Raw genomic sequence first — 25,178 nt, 5'->3', positions numbered from 1 at the left:
GCTACCCGGGAACTCTACCAGAAACCGATTCAGTTTTTCCCTCTATATCCACAGACCTCAAAGTGGGCTGACAGATGTCAAGCAACCAAAGTTGAGTGCACACTAACTCTGTGTGACTTAAATTGTGGCTTTCTGTTAACGAACAGTGACGTGTATTATGCAAATCAAGCTTTCAGGTATAACTCCCTCCATAACAATGCGTTAGACTGCAGAGAAGTTATTAATTTTGTCCAGCGAATGACTTGTGTTCTGTTTCACTGTGCGTTTGTTAAGGTTAAATAAAAATGTGCCGATATATTTTTAAACTGATATTCCATAACATGTGAATAATATTGTAGCCCTGAAACACTCTCACGGTGATTAAAAACTTCCTTAGTCAATGGTTCTTTTCTGCTGTTAAGCCAAACATGGAATAGTTACCGTATGCCCCACCACTGAAAAAAATTAATTACTGATAAATGCGCAAGAACGAACAAACTTAAAAAAAAGGATTCAACACTCTAAATTATGGTGTATTAAATGGTAAAAGAATTGTTGTAACCGGACGTGACCGGTTATACTAAAACTCACATTATATTTGGAGAACTTTAAAAACATAAGTTTTTCAATTGCAATATTTAAACCCTATTATAAGAAGGAAAATATTTTATAAACTTGTAATTGAAGTTACATTATTAAGAACGTACCTATATGAACAAATTCCATATTTCAGAACACAATAAATCACTAACAATTCGCTCTTTTTCATCCACATAGTAAGCCTCTCTCTCTACGGGAGCTAGAAGTGTTAGGAAGAACTCAAAGTTTATACCCTTATAAATATAGTTTTGGGCTGATAAATCGTAAAATCTATTATTCACAACATTCTTGAAATATTAAAGGACATGAATTCATATTCACCTATGCATAACTAAACAGTCGAAATTTGATTTTTGTCCACCTAGATCGGGAAAATTGCACACTGTGCGCCGGTTGACGACGTACAGAGGGGACTGACCTAGGGACGAGTTGGGTTGCCTGCTCGAAATCTGGGTACGCAACGAACCTTAGTGTAGTCAACCGGTGTGAATTTGGAAATGCGCTTAGTTTGAGGGTTAGCTCAATAGACGTGAAGGGTCGCAGTGCCCCTCTCTCCAGAAATTCCATTCCATTCCATTCTATATTTTGGGGATGTCCCATCAGTTGCTGTAGCTGGTCAGATATGATGTTTCTGTTTGATCCTCGGTTGCACGCAAAGTTATTAGTAGAATTACTTTTCGCATGATTTCAAAAGTTAGTTATGTAACTTACAATCCAATTTCAAAGAAGAGAGAAACAATTAGCGACAGAAGAGGCCGTCACGCAAACTATAGACATGCGACAGTATAACAAATGTGTGCAACATTCAGTGAATGTGTTTTCTAAGTGAATATAATTACTAGGTAAGTGAATTCGTAACAAGGCCTTCACTTTTTTTTTCTTGTTTTCATTGCAGCTTTCAAAAATAAAATGAATGAATCTTGTAATTGTAGCAATTAAAACAAGTAATTTTTATTTGTAAACACTTTTGCAATACACAATTAATAATATCTGCAAATATTCTAAGAATAATAACTCTCGAGCATGTAACAACTTGGTTTTCTGTACTGGCAAATCCTTTATTTCAATACTGTTGAGATCATCAAATGAATATTTCTCGCCCTCGAAATTGTGTCAGAGCGTGTAATATCCACAATAATTAATTCCCAATTTTTTTTTCGGTCTTCCGAATTCCATCTTCTACACAATTTGCTTGGCTTGTCTTGACTTTTCTAGAATCTTACCCCGAACGGATCCTTGCACATAAGTTTGCTTTCGCTCATTTTGCGCCCTATGCAATGATTATCCAAGCCCGACAGGTATTCGTGAATCCAATGCTAACAGGTGGACGATCCTGCCTCAGTCCTAACAGAGATAGGTCCCATCCTCAGGCGAAGGCGGAAGAGAAGGCCTACTGGCCTTAGCTCTGCCAGATTAAATAATCTTAGAAAGCATGATGAAAAATATATTCAGATAGTCAATATAATATAATATAAAATAATATAATATAATATAATATAATACAATACAATACAGTACAATACAATACAATACAATACAATATAATATAATATAATATTTTTTATTTATATAAGATTTTCCATTGAAAAATTGCTCACATAATAATTAATATATATTTCAGAATGATTTCATCATAAAAACGAGTGAGAATCATTGAGGCCAAGGCTCGCAGTAAAAGATCCAACTAATGGAAGCTATTATGAAGTTTAAAGAGGAATCAAATGGTTTTTATCATGTTTGAAATTTTATAATGTTATAATTTAAACATCAGACCAACAGTTCAGTCACAATTTTATTATATATTAATTTTATACCTGCATTTTTAAATTTTAGATCGTTAATCATCATAAGTCAATCAGTAAATTTTCATCATTATTATATAAAGGTTGTGTTTAATCAGTTTGTACACATTCCACAACAAAGACATGAAAAAATGTACAAGATATTGTATGTAATATGCCTGATGCCCGAAGGGCGAAAACGTTTGCTTGAATTTTCATAATACACAATGATCATTTACATGTGTAAATGTCTTGATTTTGAATTTGTGATATGTCAATTAGACTGAACTCCAAATAAAACAATATTATATTATATCAGATTAAATAAATAAATAAATAAATAACTATATAAATGAATGTTGTTATTGTTATTATTATTATTATTATTATTATTATTATTATTATTATTATTATTATTATTTAATTTTTTAATCGGGTCGAACGAACTCGGGAGGCGGGAGGGAAATTTCTCCCACTCCCTTCTTCCTAAGGACATTCATTCCAGTATCTGAGAAAGTGATGGCCCATTGTATACATGTAACTCTCATCTAAATAAAATTGTTGAATTCTTTGTAAGTTCATGCATATGTATATATATTTTTTGCTGGTTGAGTGGAAGAGAAGGCCTTACGGCCTTAACTCTGCCAGCTAAAATAAATTATTATTATTATTATTATTATTATTATTATTATTATTATTATTATTATTATTATTATTATTATTATATTAAAATGGATTTGAGGGAGGTGGGATATGATGATAGGGACTGGATTAATCTTGCACAGGATAGGGACCAATGGCGGGCTTATGTGAGGGCGGCAATGAACCTTCGGGTTCCTTAAAAGCCATTTTTGTAAGTAAGTAAGTATTATTACTATAAAGTGGACAAGAATATCATGTCCACACGGAGACCTCCATCGCCTGCAGATAACTCTTTATATAACACATTGGTGACGTCGATAATCCCTTGCGTGATCGGGTGACCCTGAAGAGGACCAGTCAGCGGCGAGGGCCAGGGACATCACATTTCTGTTACTACAGGTTTAATACGGAAACGAATTAATTGTTTGCGGCCTTGAATGTTAGGAACACAGAAGCATTCTATTTAAAAATTTTCCATTGAACATAGGAGCTGAAGAGTCTTTTACCAAGTATGAAATCTGGCCGGCGCACAGTGGTCTAGAATGCAAATTTAGCGGGACATATTAATAACTTTTCAGCTACCTAACAGATTTTTATGAAATTTTACACAGTAGTTACAGGTAGCATATATGTTTTGTATGCAAGCTCTCGTTACGTTGGTATAAGGGGAACTACCCCTTATAGGGGGCGCATTTAGACAAAATTATAAACTTTTCTCCTATCTGACAGATTTTTATGAAATTTTACAAAGCAGTTACAAGTAGCATATATGTTTTGTATACAAGCTCTGATTACGTTCGTATAAGGGGCACTACCCCATACAGAGGGCGCAATTAGACAAAATTAGTAACTTTTCTCCTATTTAACAGATTTTTATGAAATTTTACAAAGCAGTTACTAGTAGCATATATGTTTTGTATATAAGCTCTGATTACGCTCGTATAAGGGGAACTACCCCATACAGGGGACGCAATTAGACAAAATTAGTAACTTTTCTCCTATTTAACAGATTTTTATGAAATTTTACAAAGTAGTTACAGGTAGCATGTATGTTTTGTATACAAGCTCTCGTTACGTTGGTATAAGGGGAACTACCCCTTATAGGGGGGCGCAATTAAATAAAATTAGTAACTTTTCTCGTATTTGATAGATTTGTACGAAATTTTACAAAACAGTTACAAGGAAAATATATGTTTTGTATACAAGTTCTGATTACATTGGTTTAAGGAGAACTACCCCTTTTCGGGGGCACAATTAGACAAAATTAGTAACTTTTCTCCTATTTAACAAATTTTTATGAAATTTTACAAAGTAGTTACAGGTAGCATGTATGTTTTGTATACAAGCTCTCATTACGTTGGTCTAAGTGTAACTACCCCTTATAGGGGGGCGCAATTAGACAAAATTAGTAACTTTTGTCCTATCTAACAGATTTTTATGAAATTTTATACAGTAGTTACACTTAGTACATTTGTTTTGTATACAAACTCTGTTTACGTTGGTATGAGCAGAAGTGCCCCTTACAGGGGGATGCATTTAGACAAAATCTTATGGGGGGGGGGGAATATAACATTTTAGGTACTATTGTACTTTTTGGACACTCGGAAAGCTTATTTGATACAGAATTAACAAGCTGTCATCTTGAATTCCCTGAATTATACTGCGGAAGCAGATTCGGTTCACAGATATTGAAATAACTGCAACCGAGGAAAATTGCACTACTGCACCTCGAAAGAATAGTGCTCATAAATTATTACTTCCGCAAATCTGCGCACCTTAAGACTAGATTTAAAATAGAGGTAAATAGTGGAGGAAGTGAAAAAAAATCATTTTTGGACGAACCAAAGGGTTTTTTTTCTCTACCTTAGCAAAGTCTGCAGTCAATGGTTAAATTTATATTTTGTCCGTGTCCATTCATGCTACTTTTACATACTATAATAACATTAAATGTAACAAAAACAAACAGTGTTACATACCCAAAGAACTACTTGACATGTTGATACGAAATATGAATGGAATCGACCACTTACAACAGAGTTACAGCACAAGGAAAACGGCAGACTCGCGGCGCTTGCTGAGTAAGAATGCTGGGTGGCGAAATGTGGCATGTTACCGGCTTCTTATCTCGCTATGCAGCCACCTCCGCTGATTGAGATTATCAATTGAGTGTTACTCAGTTATATAGGAAAAATAATTTAAGGGTTTAATTTCATTTTTTTACATGTCATTTTTCTGCATTTGTCCTCCTAAATATGGATTTTAGACCACTGTGCGGCGCAATGCTGCACGCATTTGTTTTCCATGTCGTTTGTCTATAACGCGGCTCTTTGGTTCGCGTGACCTCTGTTTCCAAAATTTGAAGATGAAGCGTGTAATCACCATAAGACCTGTTATAATATATTTATTGCAGCCAAATGGCCATTTAGATTGCAATTAATTTACTTTTGTTTTTGCGTACTCGCTTATTGATTTTGTTCTTTTGGCGCATAGTTCAATATGATAGCGTTCACATTTCTTGCTGCACAATGTACACACGCATGAGTCACTCGGGTCGTGGTATGTTCTTGTCTTGCAGATAAGGTGATGGAATCCGTGGACTGCCAGTCTTGTTATCACATGCCTGAGTTCAAAGTTTTCCTTCGTCCATTCTCGGTCTATCATGGCTCCTGTGGCGTAGAATTCTATTGGGGTGGCCTGTTATAATATCATATAAATTAGTTTTCTATTTTCAGTCAATCACTTATCATGTTAAGATGGCAGAAATGGATTCTGTTACATCAAGATACAATGTTAATATATGTCACGAATATTTTCGGCTTACTTTCAAGTCATCTTCAGGTGATAGTTTTCTAACAAATAAACATTTGAACTAGGTGAAAAAATTATTTAAACACATTTATAAAACACTAGTAAATGGTCTGACCATGCATACTTTACATAAAATGGTTGAATGGCATAAATAGTCTTAAAATTAAAATGGTATACAGATAGAAAGCCTTCCAATGAACATAATTATAATACAATATATTGAGAGGCATGCAGTGTGCCTGAATTATGAAATTAAAATCGTTTAAAATTATTATATATAAAACTGAAGACTAGGCTTGTTCTTTATGACGTTCAATGTATTGGAAGACTGTATGAAGTGGAGTCTACCATGTAACGCCAAGATGAGAAGGCCACATCATCTGAAAACCTCCACTGTACATCTTTCATATAATGCCTCTCACCACGGCTAATAGACCGAGATTTCCTTTACATCCACTTCATGCAGTCTTCCAATACATTGAACGTCATAAAAACAAGCCTAGTCTTCGATTTTATATATAATTTTAAACGATTTTAATTTCATAATTCAGGCACACTGCTTGCCTCTCAGTATATTGTATTATAATTATGTTCATTGGAAGGCTTTCTATCTGTATGTCAATTTTAATTTTAAGACTATGTATGCCATTCAACCATTTTATGTAAAGTATGCATGGTCAGACTATTTACTAGTGTTTTATAAATGTGCTTAAATAATATTTTCACTTAGTTCAAATGTTTGTTTGTTAGAAAACTATCACCTGAAGATGACTTGAAAGTAAGTCGAAAATATTCGTGACGTATATTAACATTGTATCTTGATGTAACAGAATCCATTTCTGCCATCATAACATGATAAGTGATTGACTGAAAAATAAAAACTAATTTATATGATATTATTTCACAAACTTATCTGAACTCAACATGACTTTTAAATTTATAAGACCTGTTGTTTTCTGACGAGTTTCTAGATATAACTTTATGCATGGAAATTTGTCATTATTTCTCTCTGGATGTTCTATTAGAAATTGGTCAATAAAATTAGTACAGGTACTTAACGGAATAATAACTACTTCGAAAACATCTGCATAACGCAGTTAAATCTTCGGTATTCTATAATAAATGAGAATAATTGAAATAAAGTGAAATTGATAACTGTTAATAACAGATGTTGAGAGCATAAGCCCGGAAAAATAGAGGTACAATATAATAGCACCTTGAACCTTGTGTTTCTCAGTTTCATACTTTTCAAATGAAGATTGACAATTTGGAGAGGCAATTAAGGGATAACGTGTGTGTAAAATTGATGATGAAAGAGTTCATCGACAAAGGTTTTGAACCATTGCAAATGTTACCTGTCTATAATCCTGCAACCAAAACACCATTCTCTTTGTTCTTTCTTGATTTTAAGCCCCTTCGGGATAATAATTTCTATGAAAACATTGGACTCTACGGAGCAGTTGTCAAAGTAGAACCACACAAACCCAGAAGATTGTTTTGCAATGCGCCACCTGCCAAGAATGTCGTTTTAAAAACTACTTTCACATCTGTGTGTCAGATGTGTCCAAAGCCATGAAACTGCTAAATGTAAGATTCTACAGCTTCACTAATATGTGTAAACTGTAAACGTCAGCATACAGAAAATTATGAAGGCTATCCAGTTCAGAAAAAAAGTACTGAGTTTTAAACGATCTGCCATTAAAGTAAATAGCAGTAATTATAATAATATTAATGACACTCAAGTCCAAACCAAACCAATAGAAATGAAACCTATAAACTCTCGGTAGCATACTCACCAAAAGTGATTGATTTAAGCATCTAATATTCTTCAACAACTGAGGAACCTATTATCAGATATTTGCTTGACAAAATGGATAGATTAATATATCTTTTTATTTTTTTATTGGGTTATTTTACGACGCTGTATCAACATCCAGGTTATTTAGCGTCTGAATGATATGAAGGTGATAATGCCGGTGAAATGAGTCCGGGGTCCAGCACCGAAAGTTACCCAGCATTTGCTCGTATTGGTTTGAGGGAAAACCTCGGAAAAACCTCAACCAGGTAACTTGCCCCGACCGGGATTCGAACCCGGGCCACCTGGTTTCGCAGCCAGACGCGCTGACCGTTACTCCACAGGTGTGGACTTAATATATCTTATTGTACCTCTTTTCAACATACAGGGTGATTCAGTGACTATATTACAAACTCTTAGGGATGATAGAGAAGACAATTATGAACAACTTTTATATAGGAATCTATGTCCGGAAACATTCCATTTTGTAGTTACAAGCCTAGGTACGTTAGTCAGTGCAACCAGCTAGAATCGAACTCAAGGCCATCCTTTTGAAGTTTGGTTGCAGACGGTCTGTTCCCGCAAACGTTGGTGATTTCTAATAAACACGGTATAAGTTAGTTGGCATCATAAATTATATTTTAACTGATTAAATCTTGCAACAGCATGCCAGTTTAGTCACATCAGGCCGAGAATAATGTTCACACGTATTTACGTATCGATGGCTCAGAATCAGACTGTTCCAAGACCATTTTACTAATTTGTTTTTTCCAGGAGAGCTATTTTAAGCTCCTGACATTCAAAGCATCATGAAACAATTCGGAGTAGCTTCATAGCAACCTTATAAAGAGAAATATTACAATTTTGTTCGACATGGACATAGAACACAATGAAACACAGATTTCTTTCTTATAAAAATTTGGACTTAGAACACTCTGGTTCTCAGCCATCGGTATATTAAAAGACAGACGTCTCCAAAAGCGTACTCGCGAGTAAGCCCCTGAACGGAACCGAAGCCAGTACGTAATGAATGCGCTTCGCCTCACTCATCTCCACCTGTACTGTACTCAGTGTTTATGCGCAGACGAAGAGCAGTGGTGGACTGCCATTATCATTGTGTTGGTCGGAGTGTTCGACCGTTTCACAATGTCTTCTAATCATGGCCGTAGTACATTCAAGGATTAAAGGGAAGATAAATATATTTTCGTGTTAGTGGGGAGAATATGAAATGTTTAATTTGTTCAAAAAATCTTAAAATTCAACATGCGACGACACTATTCGATTCTTCACAAGGAATATCATACAATTACTGGTATGCTGGACGTGTGAAAATAATTTATTTTGGGACGTCTGTATAACTGTTGGTTATACAGAATAATCAGTATATTACGATACGTTTACACTCAGTTTCGCAAGACATACTTATAGTTTTTCGTTTCATTTTAGGTGAAATACATACAAATATGTTGATAAATTTGAAACAAGAGAATACAAACACAAATCACACAAGTATCCTGAGTCTTAAACAAGAAAACTTCTTGCTAGCTATGTTCTAACTTGGAATATTGGAAAATCAATGAAGCCCTTTACAGAATGAGCATTTGTAAATCGTGCATACAGAATGTCTTCTAGATGTAATGCGAAATGAATTATTCCATTATTGAATATTCCCCAGTCTTAGTAGAAGCTTCATAGTACCGTATGTCAAAATAATGTACAAACGTATGATATTTTGTTATCCTTTTGATGTTATTATTTGTAAACGTAAGCAGATCGTTGCCGCAATCCCTCACTGACCTCTCCTATCTGTTGAGGTAAAAGTCTCTCCCCCTTCTCTATAGCACACTGTGTTCGGCGGGCAGCATCGGGATCACGAACGACTACACGCGTTTTGGAGACCTCTGTTAAAAGAGATTTGAATCGCGTTGCTCTTTTAAATATATCAATTACAGCAGATGATTTTATGTTGTATCACATATTCATTTGGGCCACCTGAATTTTCTAAGTTTCAGTTATAATATACAGTAGAACCTCTATTATCCGTAGTAATAAAGGAGGTGGACTGGACGGTTAATCGAAGAAATCGGATAACCCGTACCATGAAATATTTTTGTAAGTGCATACTAAAGTCTCATAATTTAATCCGTGGTGCTGTGTTTAACATGCTATATAGTGGATCAGAAGTTCACTAATCTAATTCTGCTTGTCAATGACGGGTTTATAAGGACCAAGGAAATTCCTTGCGATGGTTGTTTGCGGAAGGATAGGTAACAGTCTCCTGTTGTAGATCTACATAAGTTACGTTATACACTTTATCCTTATTTTGCATTAAATCGCGCAAAGTTGCAACGCCAATCACGTATTCTGATGCCAAATCGGCCGTAGTTTCTCTTTTTCCAAACCTCTCAATTATTTGCATTTTTATTTCGATACTTAGTAAACACTTTTAACACCCGTGGAAGATATCTTGCATAGAAGTTATAAGGTACGGGCACTCAAACAGTAGGACAAGGACTGAAAGCTGTACAGGTTTTCTATATATTGTGCGGAAGTTCTTGGGACTGTTTCTTTGAAAAAAGGCAGTGACTATTTTACAAGTTGGGAAAAACACCTTCAAGTAACTGTTCCTATTGCTGGCAATAGTACTATGCAGGGGCGGCTTTTGGGATAGTGCCAGTGTGCCATGGCACCACCAATGAAAGAAACAGAAAATAATATCCTAACAAGTAGTTTTAATTGTTTATTTATACACATTTTATTCGTATTTCATCTGAACGAGCGAGCGCACAGATCGGGACGCACTCTTGCAGCGTTTCTCCGAACGTTGGAGCCAGTTCGGTATGGCGCTGTCTGCGTCCATATAACACTGTACAAAAGACTAATGATTCTAGTTCATATGCGTTTCTTATGGCAGACTTTGAGCCGATTTCAATTTGACTCAGTAGTTAACATTCCGCCCGCTAGAATGTAGTAATACAAAAATTTCGCTAGATGGCAGGGTTGTTGGAGACGTTAGGCAGGGAACCATCAAGCGCAGAATTGCACGAAAACACAAGTTAAATTTCCGCGCCAAATCTTAATGTAATGTTGCCAATTCAAAACTAATGCACACAACTTGGATTGGAATGTGTAAATTATTATCCATTTAACTATATTAAATGCAGAGATAGTCATGGTTCTTTTTAGAAAGTTATTTTTTTTTCATATTATGTAACACTATTTGTTAAAGTTGTGTAATATTTTTATTTCACGGCAACTAAATATCGCTACACTGTTGCTAGTATTGATGCTTTTATTAACGATACATGAGATCTGTGCAGGACATGAACATGTGTTATTCAGGCTGCTGCCTTGGATTCATCGGCCTGTTAAATAAAATGCAAACGTGTTCATTTATTATCTATATCATTGTTTATCTCGTGTGTTTTGCCAGTAATTTTACTAGTTACAAAAGTTATTTGTATTTGACTATCAATACTGTGAAAATTTTTCATTATCTGTGTCCACACCTGTGGCCCGGGTTCGAATCCCGGTCGGGACAAGTTACCTGGTTGAGGTTTTTTCCGGGGTTTTCCCTCAACCAAATACGAGCAAATTCTGGGTAACTTTCGGTGCTGGATCCCGGATTCATTTCACCGGCATTATCATCTTCATTTCATTCAGACGCTAAATAACCTAGATGTTGATACAGCGTCGTAAAACAACCCAATAAAAATCATTATCTGTATCTGTAAATTTCGTTATTAGTTTTGGAAATGTTATTATAATTGTTACTAAATGCATTATTAACTGCACACCTTGTAAAAGAGCTGGTTTAATTAATGTGTTTTATTTAACATAATGTAAACGTGAGCTGTGATTATTACTTTCACTATGGTGATTTGCGTACAACCTATTTTCATTTTTGGCACCACCACCAGAATGCCTCGCTGACCGCCACTGGTACTATGTAAGGGTAAAGGCTTGTAATAAAATATACACTAGAGAAAATAGGTACTAATAGGAGGTATAGTACTAAGTTTTTTACATGTTTCTTTCGGCAGTAAAAAAGAAAGAAAGAAAAAAGTGATAGAAAGACAGTCGGATAATCCGTCGATCGGTTAATAGGGTGACGGATAATCGGGGTTCTGCTGTACTGCATACTAGTAAGCACTGGCCATGCGCAGTATGTTATAACTGGAACTTGGAAAATTCAGGTGGCACAAATTTTGTTTCTGGATATGTACGCGTAATACTGCATCCCAGCTCTTCATTGTTTCAGCGAGCTACATCAAGGCATGTAGTTACAACGACCCCAACTTCAACCAATGCGCGCTGAAGCATGGCAAGGAGGCGATCCCAAAACTGCTGAATGGTAAGTTGGAGATATTCTCCCCTAGAGATGTTTTCACATCAAAGCATGCTACTACTACGATCCCAAGGTCAGCCAGTGTGCGCTAGAGCTAGAGATATTGTGATACATTTTTGAACTCGTCTTAATGTGTGTAATCAATGTAACATGATTAAAGTAGGTAATGCTATTTGAAAAATTGATGACGTCACGTGTATCTTGTACCATACTGTAGTTACATGCATCAAATCTCCACATTCATGTTAGCCCCTCGCTCTAACATAACGCTCAAAAACAAAAATTCCAATACCTAACCAAACAAAATAAGTTATAATAGGTGCACAAGATAAATGGAACACACTGTATTTATTTATTTTATTTATTTATTTATTTATTTATTTATTTATTTATTTATTTATTTATTTAATTCTTTACACTTGAGCTACATTAGGCATTGCAGCCCGAAAGAGCAGAAGCTCGTGCTCGGACGCAGTTCAGATCAGTTATACAAAATATATCACAAAATTAAGAGAGTTCATTGAGCACAATAACATTAATAAATGGTAAAATAATACAGCATGTAATAATAGGGTTTATATACAAATAAAAAATACAAAAATACATAAATATTAGAGTATCAATTTTTAACTCAATTAGCTTAAATAATTAAATAATTAATTTGATTTGTTTCTTAAATCTATGTGTGTTAAGTGTACTTAGGTCAGGGTAAGCTCTAATTATTTCATTATATATTTTGGGTCCAAAACGTCTGCTGTGTTTTAATCCAGAAGTTGTGTGGCATTTGGGAGTATTTAGAAATAAACTGTAATTTTGTCTCGTACGGTATTCGAGAGGATCAAATTTAAATTTATTGTGGTTTTTATGGAAGTAAATCAGCAATGTTTGTTTATAAATTTGTTTTAGATTTGATACACCAAATTCCTGAAAAATTAATTTTGTTGGGTAATCAAAAGGTTTATATAGACAAATTTTGATAATTCCTTTTTGGAGCAAATTTAAAGGATGGAGAGTCGATTTTGCCATTCCTCCCCAACCTAAAATACCATACTGAATTATTGATTGAAACAGAGCTAAGTACACAGTACGCAGAACATAAACAGGTAAATAAGAGCGTAGAATGGAAAATTTGTGGTTTGTTTTACGCAATCTGTTACACAGGAAGGAGATATGCTTGTCCCATTTTAAATGTTGGTCAATAATAATGCCTAAATATTTAACTTGTGAGGATATACTCAAAGCGTTACATGAGCAAGTAGGTAGGTTACAATCATGTATTGTTATACTTCTGTTATTATTCATTTTTAGTTGCTCAAAGCCATGTGATGTTAATGAAAATGGTATTAATTTTAGTTTAGAAACGTTCAAAGAAATTAAGTGAGCATCCAGCCATTCTTTAATAATGTTAATACCACTGTTAGAATTTTGATAAGTTTCATTCCAACTCGAACCGCTAAATATAACCGCAGTATCATCAGCATAAGAATACAGAGTACCAGAATATTTCTTAATGTCAATTTTAGGTAAATCGTTGATATATATTAAAAACAAAACAGGACCTAAAATCGTCCCCTGAGGTACACCTATATCAATGTTACGTGATTCACTAAGGTGATAATTTATTTTAGTTGCTTGAGTTCTGTTACTTAAGTAAGATTTAAATAATTTTAAAGCCATTCCATTAATTCCCAATCTATCCATTTTATTCAAAAGTATATTGTGATTGACTGTATCGAAAGCTTTTTGTAAGTCTAGAAAAATTCCTAGACATTTATTTCCTACATCTAATTGTTGAAGTATTTTTGAAGTAACTGCCATAATAGCATCATCAGTGCACAAATTTTTTCTGAAACCAAATTGATTATCATTTAGTATGTGTGCAAATATGAAACATAAGAACGAATATTGGGGAAAGCGATTTTTGATCCACCTTGTATTAGTGTAATTGTTGTTATTTTGATATTAATAGGACCCGCTATATATTGTGTAGTATGGAAGAATAATGAAACATTCCAGGTGATCGGAAGTATGGATTTCCACCTCTGGACCCAATGTACGTGGAGGAGGTGATGGTGAAGGAATCGGGGATCACCATCAAAGCGATTAACTTCACAATCGAGGGTGCGAGGGATGTCGATCTGAAACACATCAGGTACAGTTACCAGTTCAACCTTTTTTATAAGTCAGGTAAACTCTCACATCTCCCTATGAAAAGGCTACAGTATAAAAAGCTCTTCAAAAGTCACGGAAAGCCCTATAAATTTTCTAAGAAATTGCTTTATAGAGAAATAAAATATACTTTTTTGCACGACCATGTTTTTTGTTGTATTTACAGCTGTTGCTGTTAGGTCTTGAAAGTTAGAATTCCCACACAGAAACTTGTTGCTAGGGAAACCATTCTTCATAACTTAAAACTATACTGAAATAGACCCATTACAGTGCACTTATTGTTACGTAGTTACCATTATAGTGCAGTTTTGCGAAAGCTTTGGAAGAATATTGCTCTAAATTTTCAATGCAAAATATAATGTATTTGCAATTTTAAAAATATGATAGTGCAAAAAATGTAATTACAATACACGTTTGTGAGGTGCATTACAAAATCTCGGAAACTGAAAACTCGCTCTGTTCGTTTTTCAAACTTATCCTCGATTGTATCATAATATACTATTGTTCATAGAAGAGTTGACTTATTCCGATATAAACCAATTTCTGTGAATACGCGACATTATTGCGTATGTCATCTTCTGTTGCCTCGAAACTTGAGTCTCTCTGCAAGTTCCACATTCTGAAATTTGTCTAGATTACTGAACTTGTAAAACCAAGCCAAGCCAAGCCAGATTTGTTCAGACCCGTTGTGTGCCATACACGACTGTCCAAGTCCGACACCTGCCATGAGTAGCATTCGTGATTTTTAGTTATGATTAGAGATATGTACACGTTTAGTGTTAAATATAGTTCATCTGTGACAATGTTTTTTTCAAGGAAAGTTTGTTAGAATTTTATACTGCGTGTTCAGTTCAAAGTGTGTCATGGCTCGCTGTATGCCGTCATGTGGCTAGTCAATGAGCCTAGAAAATTCAATCTTCCTACACTTCTGCAGAGGCGTATTACCTATGTGCAAGAGAAGTTGCCTAGCAAGTACGGCGTTCATTCTGAAGAGCACTTACCGATACGTACGGTAACGCCTGTAGTGGCAGGAATGTGAACTGTTTGGAAACACGTACTGAGGTGATTTTTGTTCTTACTGTCGGGATATGTGGAGAGGGTTAAGACGATTAACTTACGTATTTGTTGACATTAACTTCGACGGTCAACATGGAGAAGGAGCATTTGATTTGTATTGTGGAATGTTGCCATACGCTACCGATGATAACAAATACTCTGCGTACGACTTTCCCGCACAAAACACAGTTAGAAAAAGGTTCTGGTGGCACACAGACTTTACAGACCGCCATCTGTTGCTACGACGTTCAAGTTATACCATACACTTTCTCAAGTTGAGATTGAACATATTGATTAATAGGCAACTTCTCTGACATAAAAGCTGAAACTCGCTTCAAATCGCTGACAGTGACGTCACGATACACTTTGAAATGAACATCCAGTATTTTCTTAACAAAAATCTTGATTTGCACGATAAACAGGAAAAATAATATATTTTAATTTTTTTATCTCGACAGTAAATAATATGTAGTTTTTCGTGGAAACATTTGGTACAAAATTAAGTCTTTTGATTTATCAACAGTAATCTCACTAGACGTTTTGATTTATCTAGAGAAAATCAAAACTCGAGTGGGATTTAATTGACTATTACATGATTAGGAGAAAGTATATAAAGATTAGAAGTAACGAAGTACTCCAATACAATAAAATATTAATTGACTTACGAAAATAACACTGTCTTCAAATGTATTATTGTACCATTTCAACATTACAAATATTACGCTAGATGCATGCTAGATGGCAGTAGTGAGCAATGCCTTCTCGTCGAGAAGTTCTCGATCTATTATACACGATGGCAATGTTACTAGTCAAGAAGGCTTTGTTGATTCAGTTTCATTTTTATTAAAATGCAACATTCCACTTCAGTTATCCGAATCCCAGTAATCAACGTCACTTGACAGAAGATTTTCAATAAATCTTAATATTAAACAATCTCTGATACGTGACTATCCATAATATAATATAGCAGAAGCTATAACATAACCTAACTAATATACACAAGTGTTAGAAAAGTTTTAATTCATAACGATGACATAAAAAATAAATATGAATAATTTTAAAAGGAATAATTATTGAATGTACAGTTTTCAAATTTGAATGTGATTGGTGGTTCAATTGATGTTATATTGGACGTGTGCGTAATAGAAGTGGAACTCGTTGATTTAGGCCTACATGGTGTATTCAACTTATTCAGAATTTCCGAATGAATAATTTTAAAAGGAATAATTATTGAATGTACAATTTTCAAATTTGAATGTGGTTCAATTGATGTTATATTGGACGTGTGCGTAATAGAAGTGGAACTCGTTGATTTAGGCCTACATGGTGTATTCAACTTATTCAGGATTTCCGAATGGTGCTCTTCATTTATTTGTAAATCGGATTTTAGAAGATGCATAGGTATGATCAGTGATTTTTATTAATTCTTGTTCTTGAATGCCAATGCGAGTCATATTTGAAGCTGCTGTGCATCGAGTGGAGTGGTTTGTAATTATATATATATATATTTTTTTTTTGACGTCCAGACCAGCGCAGTTTCAAATGGCAAACAAAGTAACAAATGCTAGGGACACGATAAAATTAAACAAATGCTAGGGACGCGATAAAATTAAACAAATGTTAGGGACGCGATAAAATTGTGCGATAAGCAGCCATGATTGGTTAAAATACGTCCTTTCGCACCGTTTTATTGGTCAAAAGTAGTATGACGTAGTAAGAGTGTAATAGTCTAGAGAAAATCAAAACTCGAATGGGATTTAATTGACTATTACACGATTAAAAGAAAGCATATGAAGATTAGAAGAAATAAAATACTCTACTACAATAAAATATTAATTGACATTACTGCAATTCTATTTCACTAATGTTAACTTCACGAAAACGTTTGAACGGACACGCCGTTTTCATTTGACTGTCTAATGCTGTAAAGAAATAACGATCGCAAAGCATGTTTTATAGTACCCTTTTTTATCTTCTCAGATAGTACCGTAAAGAATTTGGAGTTGGAAATTTTGGCAAACAAAGAAACAAATGGTTGGGAGGTGATAAAACAAAAGAAAGTACATAAAGATTAGAAGAAATAAAGTATTCTAATACAATAAAATAGATATTAATTGACTTACTAATATTCTATTTCATTAATGTTACTTTCACCAAAATGTTTGAACGGAGTCTCCATTTTCAGTCAACTATCTATGCGGGAAACAAATTACGATCGCAAAGCATGTTTTATAGTACCATAAAGAATTTGCCGTTTGGAATGTTGGCAAACAAAGAAACAAATGCTAGGGTAGTGATAAAAACAAATGCTGGGGAAGCGATAAAATTAAGCAAATACTAGGGAAACGATAAAATTGTGCCATAAGCAACTATGGTTGGTTGAAAGACGTCCTTTCGTACCGTTTTATTGGTCAAAAGTAGTATGACGTAGTAAAAATGTAATAGTTAACAGTAATCTCACTAGAGGTTTTGATTTATCTAGAGAAAATCAAAACTCGAGTGGGATTTAATTGACTATTACACGATTAGAAGAAAGTATATAAAGATTGGAAGTAACAAAGTACTCCAATACAATAAAATATTAATTGGCTTACGAAAATACAACTGTCTTCAAATGTATTATTGTACCATCTAGATGGCAGTAGTGTTTTATGATTATGTTTTCCTGTTATCAGTTGTGCCAACTATGGAATCTGCATTGATCTCTGTGGACGGTTACTAGTCAAGAAGGCTTTGTTGATTCAGTTTTATTTTTATTAAAACATTTGCATTACACTTTAATCATCCGGATCCCAGTAATCAACGTCACTTGGCAGATGATTTTCAATAAATCTTAGTATTAAACAATCTCTAATACATGACTATCCATGATATCATATAGCAGAAGCTATAACAAACATAACCTAAATAATATAAACAAGTGTTAGAAAAGTTTTAATTAGGGATGATGAAATAAACAAGAAACGTTTTAATTAACGATGATGAAATAAAAAATAAACAAGAATAATTTTAAAAGAAACAATTATTGCAAGTACAATTTTCAAAGTTGAATATTTTAGTGGTTGGTGGTTCAGTTGATGTTATATTGGACGTGTACGTAAAAGAAGTGAACTCGTTTATGTACATGGTGTATCCCTCAACTTATTCAGGATTTCCGAATGGTGCTCTTCATATATGACCAGTAATCTTAATTAATTCTTGTTCTTGAATGCCAATGCGAGTCATATTTGAAAGTGCTGTGCATCGACTGGAGTGGTTTGTAATTTTATGTTTTTTGACGTCCAGACCAGTGCAGTTTGAAATGTTGGAAAACAAAGAAACAAATGCTAGGGTAGTGATAAAAATAAACAAATGCTAGGGACGCGATAAAATTAAACAATTGCTAGGGACGCGATAAAATTGTGCGATAAGCAGCCATGATTGGTTGAAAGACGTCCTTTCGTACCGTTTTATTGGTCGAAAGTAGTGTGACGTAGTAAAAGTGTAATAGTCGCCATAAAAACACGACTGTAAGCAGTATCTTGCAAGTACAAAAAGAAATAAGGAAACAGTGTGTTCGTGGGAATGGTCAGGTACGAGCATATCAGTAATTGAAACATTACTCTGATATTAATAAATGATTAATTACATTTCAGTAATAGTCTATATGGGCACAAAATTATTAATTTTGTTTATGGCGAGCTCCAGAAAAGTATATAGCGGGACCATGACACTCGCGAGCGCTGCGATGGACAGACTGGAGTATGGAATACAATAAAATAATGAAATCAAAATGATATTTTATTTGTGGCAGCGTTGACTTCGACAAGCAGACCATTTCCTTCGACCTGAACGTCCCGCAGGCAATATTTAGAGGCAAGTACGAGATGGCCGGCAAACTTGTGCAACTGCCGATCTCCGGCAACGGAGACTTCAACTGCACTTACGGTTAGTAAATTTTACTATTATTATTATTACTAGTAGTAGTAATAGCTAATGAAGGAGGAAATAAAGTAAATACCGATATATTGATAATACAATATATTGTAAACCTATTTTCTATAACGATAAATATCGCAGAAAATATATCGCAGAAAATATATCGCTATTCTGTAAGCAAATTGCATTTTCAGGCTACATTTACTCTATTACAATAAAATTACTTAAATTTTAATATTTCTTTTTACCATTGAAATTAACATCATAAATGTCAAAAGCATAAATGTAAAATTGTAACAGTAAACAATACATTTTCAATACCATATGATGTAGGTCCTAACCTAAATAAAAATTATGGTGGAGGCAAGGGAACTTAAATGATATAGTGGGAAAGAGTTAAGTGGCTGAGTATTTGATATTGGAACACGATTCAATTATTCTAATTTTATATAGGATTCAATCCAGGATACAGATATAATGCAATTTTCTACCTAACAACATAATCATTTTTAAATGTAAGTAAACAACTTGTAATTGTTTTTAAATTTAAGTAAACCGTACTTAGAATGTTACATGTTTTAACAAACTTCACAGTTGGTTTGATATAATCTTTCTATAGTAAGTTTTCATTGCAAGTTGTTGTTACACTCCAACATTCCAAACAACAATGGTGATGATTATAGGGATAGAATTTTTATGCACTGAAAGATATAAGAAAACAGAATATCAGCACTCGGTTTTGCATAGAAATCATAGACGTAAACAAATGTCACATCGGTATTAAATCCTTGTTTCTCTTTCCATTTCAGAATATAGAAATAAAGGTCTGATATCCGTTTTGAGGTCAGACGGTTCCCTTTCAGGGTAGGAGTTGCTCCTGCCTTGGAGAACATTAATAACAATATTAAAACAGTTGTAGATAAACCTCCCGTTTGTCTTACGTTCGCACACGCTGCCTCTTGAATTTGGTGCTGCATATTAAACAGTTTGAATTCGAATCCCAGTCCAGCCAATTAGAACAAGGTATTGAGTGAGGTTGCACAATTATGTAACTGTCCACCTTCAGTAGCGCCATCTCTCGGGAATTATCGGAGTCGTCTAGTGTGGATTTTGTTGTTGTTGATAATGATAATAATTCCACAAAAAAATCGATAAATTTATCAGAAAACCGATATATTATACGATATATTGAATCAAAATTTCGATATCAATATATCGCTATATCGAAACGAAAATATCGGTATTTCGTAAACACCGATATATTCGTTCCCATCTCTAGTAATAGTAGGCCTATTAAATGCATTTCTTCTATCCTTTGAAATGACACGCCGACACCACAGTGTCTCTCCTCGTGTTGCTTAGCTGCTCGCCGAGCCGATACAGATCCTCAAATTTACTAGTCATCAAAGGCTGCCGATAGTTTTAATTTTTTTTTTTCATAGTTCCCACTTTTTTTTTACCTTGGGGATATGATGAAGTGAATTTTTATGGCAGGCAGAGTAACTATCTCATGCCCCATGTTTTTAAATTGCTTCCAGTGCACTTCATTAGAACCAGGTCCCAGCTTCGAAGCCGTTAGCCCTGTGATCTATAGTTCCCACCGGCATCTTTTGTCTTTATATATTTCTGCCTAACTCATGTACAGTAGTTGTGATAATGTATAGTGTAATTGTGCGTGATGCTGACTTCGTTTATTTTTTTTTTAATGTTCACCGCTGGCCTAAGCGCTGACCATGTTTTAAATACCGTGACAACGATTTTTAGTTCTTTTAAGCATTCTGGTTATTGTATTGTTTGTGTTTAGATAAGGGCGCAAATAGCCATAGTAGCTGACGCGCCCTTTTTTTAAACCCCACTAACTAACTGTTTTAAATATTATGTTCACAGAGGATCTATACGTCAACTACAAGACCGAATACAAGCTGGTCAGACGTAAGGACGGTGAGATCTACGCCAAGCCAACCGATTATGATCTGGACTTCAAGCCCCAGAATTTGATCATCAACTTCAACAATCTTTTCAACGGGAATAAATTACTAGGTGAGATTTTGAGAGATACTGAATAGGCTTCAGAATCAGTAGCTACGTCGCATTTCTCCCTAGCAAAATCATTCTTGAGCAAAACTTGTCGGTGTTATAGTCACGAGCCACTTAAACAAGTCGCTTGTAAAACATGCGTATCAGTTATCTTGACAGCTGTGGAAATTCAATTCATAAATCAGAATAATTTGATGTTTTCATTGAATAAACAAATTATAAATTCGTTGTGTTTGGAACTGCGACAACTATGAAAATAATAATAATAATAATAATAATAATAATAATAATAATAATAATAATAATGATGATGATTTATTTTAGCTGGTAGAGTTAAGGCCGTAAGGCCTTCTCTTCCCCTCAACCAGCAAAAAGTATACATACATATATATCAACTTACAAAGAATTCAACAATTTGATTTAGATAAGAGCTACATGTATACAAGAGTTATTTACGAATTAAACAACAAAATACTGTGAACTATTAATTAAACACTGAAATACAAACTATGTAGCAGAATTAAGCTAAAATACAGGTATACTACTACGAATGAAATAGTAGGAGAGCATTTAATGCATGAGACCATTAAATCTGTTCCTACGACCATGTAACCACCGACGTAGCTCAGTCGACTATGGCGCTTGCCTGCCGATCATCAGTTGCGCTCGGGCGCGGGTTCGATTCCCGTTTGGGCTGATTACCTGGTTGGATTTTTTCCGAGATTTTCTCCAACCGTAAGGCAATTGTCAGGTAATCTATGGCGAATCCTCGGCCTCATATCGTCAAATACCATCTCTCTATCGCCAATTATAGCGACGCTAAATTACCACGTAGTTGATATAGCGTCGTTAAATAACCAAGTAAAAAAAGATAATGTACCATATTAGATCATATAATCCTTTTCTGGAATTATTTGATATATAGCAGAGATCTACTTCGCCAGAATAAATAAATATTGTTACTACACTACAGTAAACCATATAACCTGTTCCTATGAATGAGACGATAGAAGAGCAAATGCTACAATAGATCATGTGATAGAATGAAATGATAGAAAGATAGGCATCTACTACATTAGACCATGCGATGTTCCTACGAATAAGATGATAGATTGAAAAAGATGTACTAATTAGATCATGTAATCTTTTTCTCTGTGGCCGAGAGGAAAAAGGTCTTAAGTCAATTGTTTGTGAAAATGAGATTTTTATATATTCTCAAAGCGGAAACAATTCTCTAGAATCTGATAAAGCGGTTAAAGTCAAATATGACTCCTGACTGGATTTATAGAGCGTTACCAAATGTCCTAAGTACTTTTTGAATCGAGCACACACAGAATAAAAACTTAAGAACATTTAATACTTTATTCCTTACAAACATCACATGTTTATTTTCCATGCTTCCCTATTAAAAAGGTCTAACTTGTATTTTAGCTAATTTATCAAATACTGATTCCCTTCTCTTTTAAAACTTTAAGCAGCAGGTAAATAGTCCTATATTGTTTAAGACCTATTTTGCATTCCTAATAATTTACATTTCTAATTTATTTTGAGGTCCCTTTTTCTCTGTTTGGGTTGTAGACTTAACAGGGCTTAAGTGCGGCTATTTTTGGAAATAATCAAGAAAATTGTTAAATGAGCAACTTTACTTATTTTAGAAGAAATATAAACAAATAATATCCAGGAAAAACCTCTTAATTTAAAGAATACTATAATTGACACCAATTTCAATCTTTCTACTGCTCTCCTGAAAAGTATAAAATTTTTACTTAAGACCTTTTTCCTCAATAATGATAGTTAGACGGGAATCTACTATATTAGGGTCCACACCCGTGGAGTAACGGTCAGCGCGTCTGGCCGCGAAACCAGGTGGCCCGGGTTCGAATCCCGGTCGGGGCAAGTTACCTGGTTGAGGTTTTTTCCGGGGTTTTCCCTCAACCCAATACGAGCAAATGCTGGGTAACTTTCGATGCTGGACCCCGGACTCATTTCACCGGCATTATCACCATTTCATTCAGACGCAAAAATAACATAGATGTTGATACAGCGTCGTAAAATAACCCAATAAAGTAAAAAAAAAAGTAAACTATATTAGGTCATGCGATCTGTTCCTACAAATGAGAAGATACATAGAAGATAAATCTACTACACTGAATCATAGGATGTTTTCCTACAAGTGAGATGATAAATAACTATAAGCGGCCTAATCTAATGAAAATTATCAAACTCAAAATTGCGATATTTCCTAGTTTACGTAAATGAATGAAATACTTTTCTCCCTCCTATACCTAGTAAAGTGATTTGTTTGTATTTTACGTCAGTATCATCGAACTCCGGTCGTGGAAGGGGGTAGCAAACCGTGTTTCCGGTTCTGAACCGTTAATCCAAATGTGTAGCCAGGTTAATATTAGAAATGTTAGTAAGAATAAAATGATGTCCCTGTATATGCTACGGCGCACACAAGTATTTTGTTTCACGGATAAAGGCTCATTCACAATGAAAATTAAACATAACGTAAGCGTTAACTTAACGTTACAGTAAAATCAAGAAGTCATACCATCATTCACGATGGGAACATAAACATAACAGCAAACATACTTGGTAACCATGGAAACATAACAAAGATGTCATTTCCTCATATTCTGTCGTATACTTCAGCGCTCCACGATTGTGTTCTGTTTGCAAATCACGTAAGCGTAAGCATGAAAGTTTGGAGTTTGCAAACTTTCATGTTAACGTCTTACGGTAATGTTTATGTCAATGCTTATGTGAATAATTGTGAATGATCCCATTTGGTAGCCTGGGCGCAAACTTCTGTGTTTATGTTACGGTTATGTTTAATTTTCATTGTGAATGGGCCTTAACGATTGACCTATAGTTACATTGTTTAAGATACTACAAGTAGTGGTAGTGACATACTTGTTTTAATGTCAGAAAGTTGTGAAAGATGATGGAAAATTTATTTTCTGTTGTAGGCGATGCAATGAATAAATTCCTTAACGAGAACTGGCGCCTTGTTCTGGACGAGATAGGCAAACCAGCTTACAAGGCGCTCGGCCTCATCGTGCACCAGATCGTGACCAATGTTGCGAAGAAAGTTCCCTTCAAGGAGCTCTTCCTGGACACCCCGGCGATCCCAGGCAACGTTGAGGACGAATTCGACGTCTGAGTCTCTTATGTACTATTTTTTAATTCCAAGTCTCAAGTACATAAAGATAGTAGAAGAGCCATGCACAGTCTCCATTGCTCCTCTGTCAAGAAGTAAGCGTCACGTTATGAGTTCTGATCTGCTTTGTCTTCAATTTAGAGTATTTCCATTTTTTTCTGAATTGTCTTTATCTTAAGCAGCGTCTAGTTAAAAGTGGTCTTCTATTGTAGGTTCTTGCTTCTTCGGAGGTCTAGAATCATGGCCATGGTTTAATGTAACTCGTATCACAATACGAATTATAATTTTTTTATCGTTTCATGTTTTCCTTCTTGTTATGATTGGATTAGAATAAAATTATTTATTTTGATCTAATTTGGTCAAGATTCCATTGAGAATTAATCCACTATTAGTGCTAAGGTAGGTATCTCTAAGTTCGCCACGTCTCCAGAGTCGCCACTCGTCATTTTCGTTAAGATACGATATTTGGCCAAAAGTTGACAGCAGTAATTCGATGCGTTAAAACTTCGTTGAATACGCAAGGTGCATTACCAGATCTCTTGCTATGAGGTAGTCGCCAGATTGTGTTAATTGTGGTTGTCGATATAAGATTTGCTCCGTAAGTATCTGTTTCATCCAACGAAATAAGTAATGCATTTACAGGGTGTAACATATCATTTTAAAGCCTATTTTGTGTAATTTATGGCTGTATTTTTAGAATCATATTTACTATAATGATGTCTTACTTTGGCATTATTATTAAATGTAAGAAATCTTCTTAAGTTCGCCACTGCTTCTCTGAGATCGTTTTTTTTAATTAGCAGTTTAAATAATTATTGATTAAATTTTAACTTTAGTATTTAAATGAGGTGATACTTCATAGATAAAGGAATACTAAAATTA

General features: G+C 34.6%; 1 protein-coding gene across 1 annotated transcript in view; it reads left to right on the top strand.

Annotated features, from left to right (window-relative positions):
• LOC138699648 (protein takeout-like) overlaps window positions 1–24,650 on the top strand; it is a 37,110-nt gene extending 12,460 nt beyond the window's left edge. The window contains exons 2-6 of the mRNA XM_069825688.1: window positions 11,867–11,959; window positions 13,970–14,105; window positions 18,972–19,105; window positions 20,984–21,136; window positions 24,106–24,650. Of these exons, the coding sequence (XP_069681789.1) occupies window positions 11,867–11,959; window positions 13,970–14,105; window positions 18,972–19,105; window positions 20,984–21,136; window positions 24,106–24,299 (710 nt within the window). The 3' untranslated portion in view covers window positions 24,300–24,650. The remainder of the gene's footprint in view (window positions 1–11,866; window positions 11,960–13,969; window positions 14,106–18,971; window positions 19,106–20,983; window positions 21,137–24,105) is intronic.
• The last annotated feature ends 528 nt before the right edge of the window (window positions 24,651–25,178 follow it).

The sequence above is a fragment of the Periplaneta americana genome, chromosome 5 (assembly GCF_040183065.1).
Source record: "Periplaneta americana isolate PAMFEO1 chromosome 5, P.americana_PAMFEO1_priV1, whole genome shotgun sequence".
Taxonomy (NCBI): Eukaryota; Metazoa; Arthropoda; class Insecta; order Blattodea; family Blattidae; genus Periplaneta; species Periplaneta americana.
Note: the sequence above shows the minus strand (reverse complement) of the source record. Positions and strands in the feature narration are given on the sequence as shown.